The sequence below is a fragment of the Manihot esculenta genome, chromosome 16, assembly GCF_001659605.2.
Source record: "Manihot esculenta cultivar AM560-2 chromosome 16, M.esculenta_v8, whole genome shotgun sequence".
Lineage (NCBI taxonomy): Eukaryota > Viridiplantae > Streptophyta > Magnoliopsida > Malpighiales > Euphorbiaceae > Manihot > Manihot esculenta.
Window position 1 is genome coordinate 1147865 of NC_035176.2, and position 17496 is coordinate 1165360.

Here is a 17496-nt window from a genome sequence, read left to right on the forward strand (position 1 = left end):
TTTAAATATGTACTAGCTCAAATAAATTTTATTTTAAACTATTTGAATTCATATAAAATCCAATAATATATTAAAATTCACTTGAAAATAGGTTGGATTTATTTTAAGTTAAAAAACTAATTTAAAGAAAAAAACAAAAGCGTCCAAACCTTTATAAAGGGTATAATATCCCCAACCAAACTAAGACACAACATAGATAAATCAATGGTTTGACACCATCTTAAGCAAAACGAGCATTGTCTACATTCATTCAAAGGCTAGCACAAGAATTCCATTAAAAAGAGTACCAAAGGCTTTTGGCATATGACCCATATCCCAAAAATTTAACTTCCAAGGCTCATCCTTGCACTCATGCATTCTTCATATGGGCTTTCCTTCTTTTAACCCTTTGTTTAGAATTAATAATTTCATAAGAATTTAATTTAATTAATTTTTTTAATAATTCTCTTATTTGTAAAAAAAAAATTCATTCAAAAGATTTACTTTTAAAATAAATTGAAAACATATATTATTTTATAAGAATTCATTTAAATTTTTTCCCAACCGAATGAGGACTAAAAGAATTGGTAAGAAAAGAAAAATCCCATTGCATTAGCATTTCTTGATCATCATAATCTTGGCTTAAAATCAAATGAATATTTGTTAAATTAAACAAATGAAACAGAAGAACAAGACATCTCCATGGAAATTTAATGCCTCTTTTTATAATTTCAGTCAAAGAAAACTCAAAGATGGATCATGGGTTCTGCAGAATAATGATCTACTTCAAGTAATCAAGAAGATAAATAGTGAAAACCCAACAAGAAAGTTCAACAGTTTTTGGATAAAATTGCAGAGATTTAAGCCCCACTTGAGATTTCAAGTGAAATGGATTACTCAAACTCACTTTTCAGTCATATGGGCAAAATCAATGTCTCCCTTAACAATGCTTCCTCCATCTTCACATTTGTTTCCCTTAATCTCTGGCCTTCAATCCATAAAAGTTCATAATATACAAAGCTTCTACTCTTCTTGCTCTCATGACACCAATTCTGAGTAAAGAAAAGGTGACATTTGCAATGTTGACATGCACAGTTATAGTTCTCTGAGTTGTTAATTTGCACCAACCTTTGCATTTCTAGACTCATGAGTTTGATGTTGAGAGGAACTTCTCATCTTCCTTTTCGTTTTCGATTTCTTGGGAATTTTTGGAAGGTCTGAAGACGGTATGCTACTGAACGAATTCAACACGGGTTGATTTCCAATAGATTGATCAAAATCTGATGTAAGAAATTGAAAGTAAAATGAGGAAATTTGCTTAAACCACTAAAACAGATGACAGAGCAAATTTTCTGCACCAACAAAAAATTTTATTAATTGGATGCAAAGACAATGAATATTATCCAAGAATCTGGTTAAAAACTAGTATTTTAAGAAATTCTGAATCTCCAATCTACTCGGTAATTAAAAAGAAAAAATCAATTTAGTAGCTATTATCTTGTACCATTCTAGCTCTCTTTTTGTTTTTCGAACTCTTCTATTTTTCTCATAGACATCTCTCTCTCAAATTTCTTTCCATTCACCTTCTTTCTTCTCAATTTTCTCTCATTTTCTCACAAAACAAACAAGTTTAACTAGCAGCAGCAGACCTACCATATATAATTTTATTGAGAAGCATAATAATTTTTATTTTTTGAGGGAACTGAGAATCACACATACCATATATAAGATTAAGAATGGAAAAAGAAACAAATTCTACCAGCTAGGAAAATTCTATCTATGGTCCACCAAATTTTTTTATATAAGGTAAGGTAAGGCCAGAATTTGTAGAATCTTCTTGTTACAGAAGTAATATCTCGTGACGCAAGAGTCAAAAAGATCTGTCTGTTTTGAGGCAAAGAATCTCATAACTTTTGCATTACAAAACAAAATTACAAACATGGCTTCAATAAATTAAGACAATTATATACGTTTCCCCCCCAGCAACCAGAAACATGAAAAGAACCTATCCTTTGTCTGATTATGCAATACCCCTCACGGTAATCAATTAATTTTCAAGTCTAATGTCCAATTTCAATACGATATTTCAGTCCCTGCCTCATATCAAACATCCAAGTACAAGCAATCTCTCCAACATGTATTTGTGCATTATTCATTTATATATTAAAAAAAAAATGTTAAACACATACACACCTGTACTTTAGACTTTTGCTACAGTGACCTAATAAATACTTAAACTTTTAAAAGCACCTGATTTTTCAAAATAATTACTTTTAAACGGAACCTTTAAATCATATATTTAGCCAAATTGTATTTAAAATTAAAGTTTAGGTATTTATTAGGTCATGATTAAAGTTGAAATTATCTTACTGATAAAACTGTTAAAAATTGAGGTGTCCAAGTATGCATTTAACCCAAAAAAAAAATATATTAAAAAGCATTCAATTTAGCTTGATAATATGTGTATTTCTGGATTTGGGATAGCTTGATAGTGATAATACCTTGAGAGGACCAAGAAGAGAAAGCAAGAGAATTGGGATCTCTTGCATCACTGAGTGTTGTTGTTGCGAAATCAGGAGGTGTTTTGAATTCATTCATCTGCAATACCCATCAAAATTCACAAAATTTCAATGCAAGAACAAGTAATTGATCAGCTGAAAAATTCTACAGAAATTGTGCATACCCAACTGGGAGGAGTACCAGAAGCACCATCCCAACCAATGTGTGCTACATGCTTAACATCTGTTGGGTACCCAATTTCCATCTCTCTCTCCTTCACCACTGCTGCAGAACACCCAAAAAAAAAAGAAAATTCAGATACCCAATTGAAAAAACCTAAGAAACACATAAAGGAAAAGGGTTTACCAAACATTTGGGAGATGAACTTAAAGCCCTTGTAGATCCCTTTGATCTTGGTTGCCATGGTGGAAACAAGTAATGAAGTAAAAGTCTATGCAACAGTTTCTTCAATGAATGGCACAAAAGAAGAGGAAAAACAAAACCAACGAGTAGAGATTGTTGTTTTGCCTGCCATAAAGCGAGAAATATAGATAATTTTTTTAATTATTTATTATATGATTGTGTAATCCACTGCATTTTACAGCAGAAGAAGTCAAGAACAGATGCAAAAAGACAAAAAGATGCAGCAACATGTGATTTAACTATTTCCCTGTGAATGAAGAATGGAATCAATCCTTTGGATTAAAAGAGGGGAATGATGAGAAAGTAAAAAAAGAAAAATTAAGTGATAAATTTAAATTAATACCTCAAGAGAATGGCTGTGACAGCCTCTTCTCTGTTTCCTCCAAGCAATGTTGCAAAGTCTGTTTCCTGTATGTGATTCTTGATGAATACAGAAACATAAAAAGTAGTTTATCTGTGAAATCTTGATAAGTTTGGTTTGGAGTTGCAGAAAAGAGAACCCATTAAGGTAAATGAGAAAAACGAAAGAAACGAGACGGAAGAGACAGCAAGAGGGAAGCCATGGACAGGTCAAGAGCCAAGAAGAATGCTGAGAAGAATCTACAGAAGTGATAAAAGAAGGTGGGGAGCCATAAAAGAGAAAACATGCCAAAGAGCAGAAAATCAAGAATGCATGTTTGTCATTGCAGTTTTTATCCTTTTTTTTCAAAAACATGTATATTTTAGATCCAAAAAATTAAAAGTAAATGGGACTTTTCGCCGATGTGGGTTTGGGAAAATTTTTTTGTTAATTTAAGATTAATGAAAAAATATTTACAGATTTAGGATTTGATAGGTGCTTGGCGGGTCAAAATTCTTCTTTGACACGTTTGTAAAATATGATAGGATTTTTTTTTAATTATTAATATATTATAATAATATATTTATATTATATTAATTTAATAATTCTATTTATATTATATTTTTTATGATAATAAATTTTTTATAATATATTTTATTAATTTTAATATATTATTATAATAGTAATACCAGTTATAAATTTATTTATATAGTACATAATTATTATATTTTATTATTTTTAATATATAAAAATTAATAAAAAATTATAGATACAAATATTTAGAATTATAATATTATTTTATTACTAAATATGTATAATATTGAATTAAATAATTAATTATAAATAATTAAAATTATAAAAATTAAATTTACATTTTATTCGATTGCTCTGACAAAATAATATTAATTTTATAATCCTAAAATTACATAATATCAATAATATTTTTAATTTTAATATTAATAATAAAATACATTAAATATTAATATATTAATATTTAAAATTGTAAAATAATATTATGTAAATATCTATGAAATTATTAAATTATTTATAATTTATTAAAAAATAAATAAATTAATTAATTAATATAAATATTTAAAATATAAAAATTAAATTTACATTTTATTAAATTATTCCGATGACGTTATACATAACATAAAATAATATTGATTTTATGACATTGAAATTACATTAAATAAATAATATTATTAATTTAAATATTAATAAAAAAATATATTGATATATTAAAAATTATAAAAAAATATTTATTATTATAAAAATATAATATAAATAATATTATTAAATTAATATAATATAAATATATTATTATAATATATTAATAATTAAAAATTAAAAAGAAATCCTTGCACTTTATTAAAAAGCGAGGGCGACTACAAATTTATAAATATTTTCTATCCAGCTTTAAAGTAATAAATTTTTTATTTTTAATTTTAAATCAACAAAAAGTCCAAATAAATATAATTTAAAATTATTTTTAACAGTGTTTACCTAACACTCAACAGTAAATAAAATATAATATCAAATGAAATAACTATTGATAAATTTTATTTTGACATTAAAAAATAAATTATCTTTATTTTAAGAATTTAAAAAAATCATAATTTTAGTTTTTAAAAAATCATAATTTTTTTCCTCAGTACTATAAGGGTTTATTGCTTAAAAATCCAAATAATATCCTTTCATAAAAAAAAAAAAATTGAAAGCAATAAATGAAATCACAACTATTTAAAATACAAAATTAATATTTCTTAAAGAATACAAAATTGGTAAACCTTACAGACAGCAAAAGCTAATTAATTACTCTAATTGTTTACTATTCAAACATTTAACTGAAAATAAATACGAGGTGGCAAGCAGGAAGTATTAGATTGTCTGACCTGTTAATCCATTATTATTATTATTATTATTATTATTATTATTATTATTAATTTTAAAAAATATATTAAAAATATTTTTAACACTTTTAAAAAATCTATTAATTAATATTTTTTTAATTTTAACAATTAAATATTATAAAAAAAATATTTATTATATGAAAAGACTAATTAATAAATTTTTTATTAATTAATAAATTTTTTAAAATTATAAATACAAAATAGATAAAATTAATACATAAATTAATTACTAGAATTTTTAAAATACTAATAATATTTTAATATATTTTTTAAAATTAAAAAAATTAAATAATAAGTTTTCTGGGACTAAGTATTAATTTTTTATTATTATTAATTTCAACCTCATGTAGTTAGGAAGATGGAGCTTGCAATCCACTAGATATTAGTGAATCCGTACGCTTCTCTGGCAAATAAGGCTTAGGTGTTGTTTGGCAAAATACAAAGTATTGTGGATGGTTGGAGCCACGTTCTGTCAGCTGCTTCTTACAAGGACACAATCTTATGAATTAAGCCCCATTTTACCCTCTTACCAGTTCCCGGCTTCCAGCTCCTTCTAGACCCGGCTACCGGCTCGGTTTTTGGTCCAGTTTTGGGCTAACACTGCTGATTTGTAGGCATTTCGATTTGAAATGATTTTGGTTTCAATCAGTTACAGTTCGAAGGGATTCTATTCAATTCTGATAACAGTTCGATGTCAATTTATTTTTTTAAAACTATAATATATTAATGTTTTCTACATTAAAACAATAATAATTTTTGAACTGAAACGCTTTGGACCTTAAAGCTAATCAAGCTGGCAGTTCAGGTTCGAAACGGAAGCGGAACTGGACGTGAGTCACAAGTACAGTACGGCCCGCACTCTCACGGCCTGGTCCCTGGAGTGCTCCTTCCGAAGACAGCCTAAGAATGATCGAATAGAGACCTTAACAGCCTCAAAAGTGCTCATGTTTTGGTTTGGGTCAGTTCCGCCTTGGGCCTTTACCTTGTTCTTTTGCCCACTTACAGGCTTTGGGGCTTACTATTCTGCACTTTTGGACCAGCACATCTGCTTAAGTCCACTGTACCTGTGATGAGGCACAGGCACAGCTGCTGTGGGTTTTATGATTCTTTCATCTTCTCTGGCTCAGCCATATAAGCAAAGGGCTCAAGTCGCTAGTTGGTTTAATTAACAAATGGAGAAGATAGTAGAATGTGGAATTGTAGACTTGTAATACAAGAAATCAGTGAAAGATGATATAAATTAAATTTATTCTGTCAAGATTACCCTTCGTCAAATGAGGTAAATACAACAATTTTCCAAATAATATGAGTATACTTTAACCATAGTTGAGGCGAAACATGTCATTCTGCACGAAGAGGCCTCCTTGTGGAGCAGGAATCAAGTGAAACATCTGCATCACAAACAACATTCCAATCAAACAGTCATTTCCCCAAGCATCTCCCGTGCATGACACATTAGCAACTAGCAAAGGGACCATCAACTCAATAATATGCACGTAAAATAGAGAGAGAAGAGAGGGTTGAAAAAGTGAAGACCTGGCTAAATCTTAAGGGGTGATCCTCTCCTGGAAGATAGAGGCTGCCACTGACAAAGACCACAATCCCACCGGCGAAAGAAGAGGGCTGCGAATCAATGGTGCTAACAACATGTTTGCTGTGATCAAATGGCAAGTTGTTTAGCTTATTGGAGATATCATCAACGCCTACTATCTTCTGACCCTCGAAACTAAGCATGGAGTCAGGCTGGTAGAGATTGGCCAGAGAAGATCGATCATTGTCGAAAAGGTTGTAGTAGTGGTTCACAAATGCCCTCCCGACAGTTTCAACCTGTTCTTCCATTTTCTCCACTTGCAGCTCTCTGTGCCAATGAATTCCTTTCTCCTTTCTCGCAAGGCCACGATGCATATATAAATGGAGAATGAATATGGCATGAAGACAAGAAGCGGAAAAAAGAGAAATGGGTCCTTAATTATGACTATAATATCCTTGTGCTTTTTGCCTATGGACAGCACTGAATTCAAAAGGAAAAAGGGTAGTATTGTAAATGGGAATGAGAATCAGCACCGCTGCGTTCTTACGCAAAGTTGAATGGTGCTGGAATTGGAAATATAGAAAAAGGATTGTTGTCGGGCATCAACTTAGAGCAGATTGCGAGGCTACCCCACTCTGCACTTTAAAGCTTTTTGGCCGTCCAAGGTAAACTTTCTGCGTCAGCTTCTGTAAATGTTCAACAAACCCGGACGATCATATGCAACCAGGAAAGAGGAACGGATTTAATAATCTGGGAAGCTGTCCGTTTCCAGAAACAAAGTTTTAGGCCATATAATTAGGAAGATGAAACCCGCAATGAGCGTGAAGATTCTCGCTTTGGTGCTCTGAGCCTAAAGTGTGGAATATATTCCATATTCCTTTGCTTGAGATGAGACATTTCATGGCATCCCAATCGTAATTTATACCAAATAATACATCCTTTTGAAGTAATGACTTGGGGGTTTCAATCATTTGTTAGTAATATACCAAATATACAAGTACATGAACTATTAAGATCCCATGTGGAAGAATTTATATGCATAATTGTATGAATTCTGTCCATCTCATGCAAGTTTTGAATGCAGTAGGAAAAGGGAAAACCCAATTGGCATTTACTGTTTTTTTTTTTTTCGTCATTTGAAAAGAAAATATTAGCAAATACAGATCCAGTAAGACAATTATAGCAAGAAAGTATTCAGACAGGGTGCAGCACCACAAGGCTGGGACGTGGGAATCATCTGTCGAGGTGAATATGTAATATAAGGTTAATAGGTGTGTCTTTCACCTGCATCCACATTTTGGAGCCTAAGCTAATTATAGATCTGACCCATAAAGGATATATCAGTTACCAGTTGTCAGAGTTGCTGATCAAGCATAATTTAGCCACATTTTTATCATAATTATTATTGCTTATTTACACATTTTTTAGTTTAATTTATGATTTTTATCTTGTTTTTACAGAAAAGGAAGAAATTGGAAAATGGGAGAAAAAATGCAGAAAAATTACAAAAGGATGATTTGCCCAGTGATTTGCCCAAAAATCTGCTCCAATCACTGCCCAAATCAAGCCAAAGCAGAAACCCGGAGGCAACAGATAGCAGTGATATGGGCAGTGATTTGCCCAAGAAACTCGAAGATCACTGGTCAAATCACTCGCAGAGACACAGAGGACTGACTCACAGAGAAGCGATATGGGCAGTGATTTGCCCAATCACTTGAAGAAACTGGTCAAAGCACCGGGCAAATCACTTTGACAGTAGAAACTTACAGCAAAGCGGGAAAATGGGCAGAAAACAGAAATCCGAATTTTCAGAAGTCCAAATCCAATCCAATCACTTCCAACACAAAACCAAGAGCCACGAAAGAGTCTCTCATCCAAGGAATTCCAATTGCAATTAAAATCAACATCAAAAGAGGAGTCAAACACCAAATCAAAGAGGGATTTCAAAACCCTAGATGGAGAGAAATTCTGCAGCTATAAAAGGAGAGCCTCCAAACCAGCAATATCATCTTCTGATCAGCTACTTAGCATCTCTCCCTCTTGGCAGAACTGCAGTTTCTTCCCTTTTTCTTTTCTTTTCATCTTTTGTGTATTATGTCCACCATGAGTGGCTAAACACTTTCTTTTCTAGTTGAAGTTGGTGAATTTCAGATTTTGTGATGAATTGGGAGATTTAAATCTCCATTGTTAAACTTCTATTTATTTTCAATATTTATGCAATTTGATCTTTCCATAATTGTTGCTTTGCTTTTAGAATCAATTTAGGCCTATTGCTTTTAATTGCTTGAGTAACAATTGTTTGAATAGTTTAGGTCCGTAATTGCTTAGATTATTTAAACACACATTTAATCAAGTTGCATAATCTAAACTTGACCACACGGTTGGCAAGGTTAGAATTAGGTTTCTCTAAGTCTTAATGCAGTTAACAGTTGTTCGATGCCAAAGGCCCCAAGGACGTTCCTTGGCAACTTGTTAACTAGTGTTTGATTAGCGAACGTTTCCTAATCAAACTAGAACTAAGGAGGAATTTGGATTGTGAGAAGCGTCTTCCACATCCTAAACTAATTTATTGAAATAAATAGGAGTGTTAAAGAATCAATGATCAATTCTAAACAATCTGAAATAGATCCATACTTCAACTAGAAGCTTTTCTCTTATTGATTTACTCATCATTAAATTAATTGCTTTCTCTTGCTTTCTTAGATTTAATTCATCAAAACAAAACCCCCCTCTTTTTATTTATTTGTTATTTATTTACCTAGTCATTATTAGGAAAATCTTTGGTGTCAAGTCCCTGTGGTTCGACCCTATTGCCACTATCTGCAAAGTTATTTGTTGATTGATAATAGGTTTATTTTTGACGGCTTCGACAACCGCTTATCAAAAATTGGCGCCGTTGCCGGGGAATCAGAGTTGCCAAGTAATAAGAGTCTGATAATTAATACTGGGCCTATACGCAGTTAAACAAATAAGATGGACAAACCTTGGCCTTCTAATAAATTTAGCGAAGGCAAAACAAAACAGAACCCTTTTCCCTGACACTTGTAAGGGGCCCTGTATAGCTGTGACCTTAGCAGCATTTTTAGTGCAGTTTGCAAAGCTAGAAAGATCTATAACTCCACGAATGCAACTTATATCTAGTGCTAAATTGCAGACAATCAAGCTCACCATTGGTGAATATCTACTCCATTGTGATGAAAACACATGCAATCGTGTCTATAGGGTAGATCAGAGCACAATTGAATAGGGGGAAAAAGTTAACGATATCTAGCTCGGATGTGCCTAAAAGGACCAAACGTGCACTTAGGAATATGAAAACTCCAAAACATTTTGCTTGAGAAAAGACATTCAAAGAAAGGATACATATAAATCAGACATGAACCTTCAATAACCTAAGCTAAGCTAATAATATCATTTGAAGGGTTGCATGTATCCTCCTAAAGCCTAAATGAAAAACAAAAAAGTGTCGTAAACATATATTTAAGCAGCCAGACAAGCTCACGATGGTTATTCCGGTCAATCTACAGTTTGCAAACAACCTGCCCAAAATCCATTAGAATCCCAGTTCTTTCCCAGGCTTGTCTGGCTTAACCTTCAAGAATCCCAATACAAACATAATGAAATTTGAAGCTATGGAATTCAGTAACTTTGCTTTATCACATATTATTATGCGATTGAAGTCTTAAAGTACACTAGATGAACTTCCAATCTCCAAACCTTCTCATCTATATCTTACAAGCAAAAGCTAAGTCCAATACAAATTACAGTTAAGAAACAAAAGCCTGCTTAACTGAGAAGTAGACAAAGTGAAATCTTAGAACCAACAGTCAACAAAAAATGACAGTATTTTCAGCCATTCATAATAGCATACCTCTAGGTGGAAATAATCCCATGGAAGTGCATAGAAATTTTCACTCATTCACAGAGCATCTTTACCACTCCAAAGACAAACAAGAAATACTTCAAGTTACTAACTGAAAACAAGCAAGCACCATGACGAAATCTTTTAGCATAAAATTTAAGTATTTGCGAAACAGCAAAACAAACTGAAGCTAAAGTTCAAATGTAGCCCTCTATTCTAGGCAAACTAGTACATTGAAACATCAAAGTCATACACCAATATAGTTTCAGTTAATCAAAATGATCACCTTTCACTTCTAGAAATCTGAACTGCATCCTCACTTCCAACTCGAAGGCCAAAAAGTATGAATCCCATATCCAGTCTTCCAATTATCCAAGTAGATAACCTTATTCACAGCCCAAAATGAAACCACTAGTGAAATGACCATAATCAATCTCTGGACAGCCACATTCTTAACCATTACAAGCACATGAGTCACAAACGCTAACAACAGCCCCACAATGGTGTACAAGAACCCAATAGCGAACCCCTCTGCTCCCAGCTGCATCCCAGACCCCTGGTAAAAGAAAATCAGCTTGTTGGGGTCGTTTCGATCAGCCAAAAACATGGGCATCTTACGAATTATATTGTGCATTGCACCAGAAACACTGAAGAAGTACACAAATATCGACCCACCAAGCCATATTTTTGGATCGTGAAGCAATGTCTGGCCGGTCAACACCTTCTTAATCATAAACGGCGTCCAGATTAGTAAAACAGCAAATAGCAAACCCAGTTGGTTCCTGGAGAGAATTGGGGGACGGTGAATAGGTCCCACAGAGAGTTTGGTTCTGGAAGCAACGAAATTGGACATGGATTCAGCCATTCTAGAGAAATCTCCCTGATCCATTGCCTCAGATTCTTTAGGGTTCTTCACATTTGGACCCACTAGGCGTATGTGAGGAAGGGAATTGACGCCAAAGAGACCGAATGAAGATTGGGATTCTTTGAACTCGATGTCGCAGAAGAAGAGCTTACCATAGGATGAGGAGGATTCGTCGGGGTTGTTGGTGATGAAGGAAGAGGCCAGGAGAGAGAACTCGAGGTAGAGGTCTTGGAGGTGAAGCTCGTGCTTGTCATGGAGCTGCTTGGCGTCGAAGAAGATGAGGAGGGAGTAGGGGCGTGGAGTTTTGGTGGAGGTTAAGAAGCGAGAAACGGAGTGGTCATCTAAGTGGATTACGCCATTTTTGGATTGGGATTGTTGAGAGAGGAGTTCGTTGACGAGCTCTTCTGGATCAGAAGTGGAAGTGGCGAGATACGCAAAGAGCGAGACGAGAGCTGTTAAGAGTAGGAGACGGGCGGCTGGGTTTGCAGAGATCGCCATGTTTCTAGGTGGAGAGAAGTCGTTTGGTTTCATTTCCCTTTTGTTGAGGAAGGAAACGGCGTCAATAATAGGAGAGATCTTTTTCAAAAAATATAACTTAATTTTTTAATTAATTTTTCGAATCCTCAAAATTCATAAATTTATTTAATTCAATTTTTAATATCAATAAATAAATTAGTGTTGATGCATATTTACATTAATATAATAATATTTCTATTGAATTTAAACTACATATTAAAATTACATAAATTAAACCATCAAAAAGAAAAATATGATTGAGTAATTTTTTGAACTTATTGTTATGAAATTTTTATGAAAAAAAAATCTTTTTTAAAAAAGTTAACAAAAGAAATATAAAATTATTTATTGGTAAAATTTTATTAATAAATTTATTTATTTTTTAAAAATAATCTTCTAATACGCCCTTTTTTTTCGAATTCGAATATCCTTTGAAAAAATAGTAATTGATACGTGTAGCATCCAGTAAGGAATTGACATGTATGCATACGTCGACACTTCACACTCAGCCCAGTAAACGACATCGTTTTAACTACAGCAACGGAGCTATTCCCATTTCTGTCATTGGAGCTTAGATTTCTAAACTGTGCATTTGGAAACATTAATTTTCAGTACACAATTCTGCAAAACCATGAACCATGTCCTTACGAATGAAACAGAACATTAAAAAAAAAAAAAACTTTTTCCATTTTTGCACTGTGATCATGGCCTGGAAAAAATGATCAAGTCATAAAAAGAGGGCAAAGTATGCAGTTTCAGCCTGCACAGTTACAGACCAAACAAAGACATTAAAGTGTACATTCTATTGCTTGAATTCCAATATCAATCTTTTATAGGTAGCTTTATCTGGTTTAAGCTCCATATTCAACATTTCATCATGCAGTTTCATTGCTTTTCTCAGTTCCTTCGCACGACAAAGCGCTCGGATCATCACTGTAAAACTTGCACTATTCACTAATTTGAGTCCCTTCATATAATCAAACACCCTAATTGAATCTTCAATCCTTCCTTCTTTAACTAAACCATCAAGGACTACATTATATGTTGTTAAATCTAAACTTGCTCCTGATTTCTCCAACTTGCCATGCAATGCTATAACTTTATCAATCTGTCTGATGGAGCAATAATGCTCTACTAGGGAGCAACAGGATAATGAATCTGGTAATAACCCATTCTCTAGAATCACATTCAACAGCTCTTCCACCTCTTGCCATTTGCGTTCTGCACATAACGATGAGATAAATTTACACAAATTAGATGTACATGGACTAAAACCTCTCCTCATGATTTCCCTCAGTATTCCATATCTGTCCTCAAGTTGTTCTTCCTCACAAAGAAGATCTACAAATGCATGATAAGCACTGTTCTTTATAGTGATACCCTTTTCGATTATTACTCGATATAAACTGATAGCTTCCTCTACCCTTTTCTGTTTAGAAAATGCCTTTAGCATACACCCATATGTAGCATCCCACAACAAAATCTTCTCATCACAAGCCTTTTTGAAAAACATTGTTGCAGCATTCACCTTTCCCAAATGACAAAGCTTCTGAATTGTTGAACCACATTCAGATAAAAGAGGCTTTGGAAGCAATCCTTTCTCCATCATTATTGACATTACTCTCTCAATTACTTCAACTTTCCTACATTTGCAAGCTCCATCTAGTATGGAGCTATAGGTACTGAAACTAGTGTCAAGTTTTCTATTATGCATCTCATTTATTCGACAAAATGCAGCTTCCAAATCCCCAATTCTACCATAATAATCAACAACAGAATTGTACATAACTGAATTACAAATACCCATGTCTAACAATTTAACAATTCTCTCAAACTTCCCATCTAGACGAAGAGTATGAGCAACCAGTGAACAAGTAAACTTATCTGGAAGAATCCCAATTCGAAGCATGGAACCATAAAAACACCAGGCTAATTTTGTCTTATTTCCTCTTTGCAAAACATCAAGAAGTGTATTACAGGCATGAACAGAAGGAGTACAACCAATAACTTTCATTTTCCTATACACCTCCAAAGCTTCCATAAACAAACCCTTACGCGAATAGCATTCAAGGACAAAGCTTAACACATCAGATTGAGAACTTTTACCTTTACAAGCTCGAACCATCGTCTCCACGAGCATTTCTGAACTGTGGGCTTGAACTAGAGAATCCAAGATGGTCTTCGCGGATTGTGTAAGACCCGCACGGAGAGAAACTTGGATAACGTGGCATTGAGATATGAGGTCTGGCTTGAATTTGAGATTGGATACGGCCCAGTTGAAGAAGTTGACAGAGATTTGAGGGTGGGATTGGGTATTATAAAGGATTTGGAGGAAGAGAAAAGGAGTTAGCTTAGAGGAGAGATTAAGATTGAGAAGAAGTGAAACCCAGTTGTGTCTTTGGATTAAAATGGAGGAGATTTGAGAAACCATTTGAATTTGGTTGATTTGAGTTCTCCAGTTGAGATTAGAAGTTGCAGTTGAATAAGCTTTGTGAAGAAGCATTAGAGTTCAACGAACAGCCGCTGGTTTGACAGAGTTGCAAATGGGCGTGGAAGGGAAAGGGATTTGCAGGTGATCGAGCAAACGGCGTCGTACAAACAGAAAAAGTTAAAAAATATATTATTTGACAGCTGTGGGATTTGAACCCACGCCCTTTCGGACCAGAGCCTAAATCTGGCGCCTTAGACCACTCGGCCAAACTGTCAAGAGATGTTGTTTCTGTTCGTCTCAATTAGATGTCATATAGTTTTGAAGGATGAGCTGGATATGGACAATTAATCGTTGAACAAAGTCTAGAAAGACTAGGGTATTAACCGAACACAATTAAACTTAATCATAGATAAATTAGTTAACTATTTTGTTTTAATTTTTTTATGAAAATAACTAAATCAATTGCAAATTTGAACTAATTTCTATTTTTTTTATAAGTATAACCTATTTACCTCGAATAAAGACGCATTCAAAAGATAAATGGGTGAGTATTGAAATTGACTATAGTAATTTTAAAATAAAATTTTAATTTATATTATTAACTTGTATTTAAATTCACATAAAATATTATTTTTCGCTTTAATATTATTGATATTAATTTTAAAATTTAAAAATTTTGAATCTCAATAAAAGTCACTTATTATAAAAATAAAAATAAAAATTGCTTTTTCTCCTGCAATGTCTTCAGCCTCACCTGCTTGCCCACATGTACTGTCTGAGGAGAACTAAACCTCATTGCACACTGAAAATGGATATTATTTTCTTGGTGACTGCGATTAGTATGCTGGTCGTTTTAATTAATTAACTAAGAGAGCAACCTCTACTCCCCCAGTTGGAAAGTTTTTTTATTTTTAAAGCAGCACATAAAAAAAACACACACACATCAAACCCTAGTGATATTATAAGTATAAATTTTAAAGGCAACCAATATTTACATGTTATCAACCACTGTTCCAAATGCCTTTTGCTTTGCTTTTGACCGTAAATAAGCTAAAGCAATCCTTGATTCCAAGCCTGTTTCTTTTTGCTCCTGATAGTGTGGCTTGACATGTTTCTCCCTTTGTAGCAATGACACTGTTAAATTTACTCATGGGAGGTTAAAGATTAGCAAATTTTCCATAACAATTATTTAATATAAAAAAATGCTCCAATGAAATTCCCAAAAAACCCTTAATATAGGACATGCTGCATTGCAAATACCAGCTGTCCAATCCAAGAAATTTCTGATTATTATATGACAAATCAAAATCACTCCCCCTTCTCCCTCACATTCCATGTGGACCCATCTCCATTTTTATTCTGCTAATACTCATTGGAGGGCAGCCTGGCTTTCCTCACTCCTCTCTGTGCATCATTTTTATCAAAATCCCTACAATACCCATGTCGGTTTCAATCTTATACTTCTACATTGGTAATAATCAGGATTAATATCTAGAAGAATTTTATCATTGTTTTGCACGTCTCTGGATCATAGCTTACAGGGGTAAAATTGTCCATGTGATCATGACCAAATAATTCATCAACTGTTTTAAATATCAACTTGGTTTCCAGTTTCTACCCTCCATTGTCAAATGCTGATCATTTATTGCTCACAAGTCATAATTCTCTGATAGCAATCCAGCCAAGGAAGCCCCATTTGTCCTTGGCCTCCAAGAACTTCAAGCAAAATGGGAAGATGGGTTTCGACATATCTTCTCCTTATTGCAGCTGCAATGGCAGCTTCTTGTTTACAATCTGAATCAGCTATCTCAAAAGGATCATTTGAAGACAATTTCAGTATTATGTGGTCAGACGAGCATTTCAAAACTTCTGAAGATGGGCAGATCTGGTACCTCTCATTGGACAAAGAAACAGGTACAGAAATCTGACATCTGCATTTATGATTCAAGATTAATTCTCTTTTGGGCATAAATATTTTGTGTTCTTGAAATAGGTTGTGGATTTCAAACAAAACAGAGATACAGATTTGGCTGGTTTAGCATGAAGCTGAAACTGGTTGGTGGTGATTCAGCTGGAGTAGTCACTGCTTATTATGTGAGTCTTTCTTGATAAAATACTACCAAGATAAAATCATTCAAGGATCAACAATGCTCATAATGGAAGCAACTTGATATTTGGAAATTTGAAAAAAATTGATTGCAGATGTGCACAGAGAATGGGGCAGGGCCAACAAGGGATGAATTGGATTTTGAGTTCTTGGGCAATAGAACAGGGCAGCCATATTTGATTCAGACAAATGTATACAAAAATGGAACAGGTGGGCGAGAGATGAGACACATGCTCTGGTTCGATCCAACAGAGGAGTTTCACACCTATTCCATCCTCTGGAACAACCACCAGATTCTGTAAGAAAATCTTGAAATTTCAAGCATTTAGACAGAAACCCATTTTTCAGAACAGTGAAAAATGATCTAAATATTCATTACATGACAGGTTCTTTGTAGACAGAGTTCCCATAAGAGTTTACAAGAACAATGGCGAGGAGAACAATTTCTTCCCCAACGAGAAGCCAATGTATCTATTCTCCAGCATTTGGAATGCCGATGAGTGGGCGACGAGAGGTGGACTAGAGAAGACAGACTGGAAAAAAGCACCATTTGTGTCGTCGTATAAGGACTTCAGTCTCGATGGTTGCCGGTGGGAAGATCCATACCCTGCCTGCGTATCGACGACCACCAAGAACTGGTGGGATCAATATGAAGCTTGGCATCTTTCGGATTCGCAGAAAATGGACTATGCTTGGGTCCAGAGAAACCTCGTCATCTATGATTATTGCAAGGATACTGAGAGGTACCCAACCTTGCCAGTGGAGTGCTCTTTGAGCCCATGGGATTGAAATTGATATTCTTTTTTTTTTTTTTAAATTACTATATTAGTAATTTTTTATTTATATTTTTTTGAGATGAGTTTAAAATGTGTATTTGAAAATTTTATGTCGTGTATAAATTAAATAAAAAGTTTAGTTTTTTATAGGTTCATGTATCATTAATTTGTGTATGGAAAATATGATGAAATCAATTTATTTTATAGTTAGATAAAAACGGCACCGTATTGTGCAACAGAGCTTGTTTGGATTT

The 17496-nt window shown here is 33.5% G+C and overlaps 5 protein-coding genes and 1 non-coding gene across 8 annotated transcripts; 1 reads left to right on the top strand and 5 right to left on the bottom strand.

The window, feature by feature from the left end:
- Nucleotides 1-682: 682 nt before the first annotated feature.
- On the bottom strand, nucleotides 683-3612 carry LOC110603409 (CRIB domain-containing protein RIC10). Of its 3 annotated transcripts, none has more exons than XM_021741135.2 (5): nucleotides 3245-3612; nucleotides 2845-3006; nucleotides 2663-2760; nucleotides 2481-2577; nucleotides 683-1259 (listed from the first exon to the last, which is right to left on the bottom strand). In XM_021741135.2, exons 2-5 carry the CDS (start codon nucleotides 2900-2902, stop codon nucleotides 1093-1095), a joined length of 420 nt encoding a protein of 139 aa, XP_021596827.1. In that variant the 5' UTR covers nucleotides 2903-3006; nucleotides 3245-3612; the 3' UTR covers nucleotides 683-1092. The 3 variants fall into 3 exon arrangements, with proteins under 3 accessions (XP_021596827.1, XP_021596826.1, XP_043807616.1); XM_021741134.2 differs by having other exon boundaries at nucleotides 2663-2763; nucleotides 3245-3607; XM_043951681.1 differs by lacking the exon at nucleotides 2845-3006 and having other exon boundaries at nucleotides 2663-2763; nucleotides 3245-3608.
- Nucleotides 3613-6365: 2753 nt separating this feature from the next.
- LOC110603438 (nuclear transport factor 2B) lies at nucleotides 6366-8060 on the bottom strand. Its single transcript, XM_021741169.2, has 2 exons — nucleotides 6691-8060; nucleotides 6366-6545 (listed from the first exon to the last, which is right to left on the bottom strand). Exons 1-2 carry the CDS (start codon nucleotides 7057-7059, stop codon nucleotides 6471-6473), a joined length of 444 nt encoding a protein of 147 aa, XP_021596861.1. The 5' UTR covers nucleotides 7060-8060; the 3' UTR covers nucleotides 6366-6470.
- A 2619-nt stretch (nucleotides 8061-10679) lies between these two features.
- On the bottom strand, nucleotides 10680-11995 carry LOC110604042 (probable dolichyl-diphosphooligosaccharide--protein glycosyltransferase subunit 3B). The gene has a single exon (XM_021742083.2). The coding sequence runs from the start codon at nucleotides 11941-11943 to the stop codon at nucleotides 10864-10866; it is 1080 nt and encodes a 359-aa protein (XP_021597775.1). The 5' UTR covers nucleotides 11944-11995; the 3' UTR covers nucleotides 10680-10863.
- A 638-nt stretch (nucleotides 11996-12633) lies between these two features.
- Nucleotides 12634-14522, bottom strand: LOC110603333 (pentatricopeptide repeat-containing protein At4g21170). The gene has a single exon (XM_021741030.2). It carries the CDS (start codon nucleotides 14429-14431, stop codon nucleotides 12731-12733), a length of 1701 nt encoding a protein of 566 aa, XP_021596722.1. The 5' UTR covers nucleotides 14432-14522; the 3' UTR covers nucleotides 12634-12730.
- Nucleotides 14523-14553: 31 nt separating this feature from the next.
- On the bottom strand, nucleotides 14554-14633 carry TRNAL-UAG. Its single transcript has one exon. It is a non-coding gene; the product is annotated as a tRNA-Leu (tRNA).
- A 1269-nt stretch (nucleotides 14634-15902) lies between these two features.
- LOC110603389 (probable xyloglucan endotransglucosylase/hydrolase protein 8) lies at nucleotides 15903-17370 on the top strand. The gene is made up of 4 exons (XM_021741103.2): nucleotides 15903-16273; nucleotides 16353-16453; nucleotides 16562-16764; nucleotides 16853-17370. The coding sequence occupies exons 1-4, from the start codon at nucleotides 16087-16089 to the stop codon at nucleotides 17253-17255; spliced, it is 894 nt and encodes a 297-aa protein (XP_021596795.1). The 5' UTR covers nucleotides 15903-16086; the 3' UTR covers nucleotides 17256-17370.
- The last annotated feature ends 126 nt before the right edge of the window (nucleotides 17371-17496 follow it).

Coding starts and splice junctions, on each gene's coding strand:
- LOC110603333 (XM_021741030.2), bottom strand. CDS start 14,431: ATGCTTCTTCACAAAGCTTATTCAACTGCAACTTCTAATCTCAACTGG.
- LOC110603389 (XM_021741103.2), top strand. CDS start 16,087: ATGGGAAGATGGGTTTCGACATATCTTCTCCTTATTGCAGCTGCAATG. Junction 16,274..16,352: donor CTCATTGGACAAAGAAACAG/GTACAGAAATCT, acceptor TTCTTGAAATAG/GTTGTGGATTTCAAACAAAA. Junction 16,765..16,852: donor TGGAACAACCACCAGATTCT/GTAAGAAAATCT, acceptor ATTACATGACAG/GTTCTTTGTAGACAGAGTTC.
- LOC110604042 (XM_021742083.2), bottom strand. CDS start 11,943: ATGAAACCAAACGACTTCTCTCCACCTAGAAACATGGCGATCTCTGCA.
- LOC110603409 (XM_021741134.2), bottom strand. CDS start 2,902: ATGGCAACCAAGATCAAAGGGATCTACAAGGGCTTTAAGTTCATCTCC. Junction 2,764..2,844: donor GTTCATCTCCCAAATGTTTG/GTAAACCCTTTT, acceptor GGTGTTCTGCAG/CAGTGGTGAAGGAGAGAGAG. Junction 1,260..2,480: donor CTCTTCTTGGTCCTCTCAAG/GTATTATCACTA, acceptor TTCTTACATCAG/ATTTTGATCAATCTATTGGA.
- LOC110603438 (XM_021741169.2), bottom strand. CDS start 7,059: ATGCATCGTGGCCTTGCGAGAAAGGAGAAAGGAATTCATTGGCACAGA. Junction 6,546..6,690: donor ACCCCTTAAGATTTAGCCAG/GTCTTCACTTTT, acceptor TTTGTGATGCAG/ATGTTTCACTTGATTCCTGC.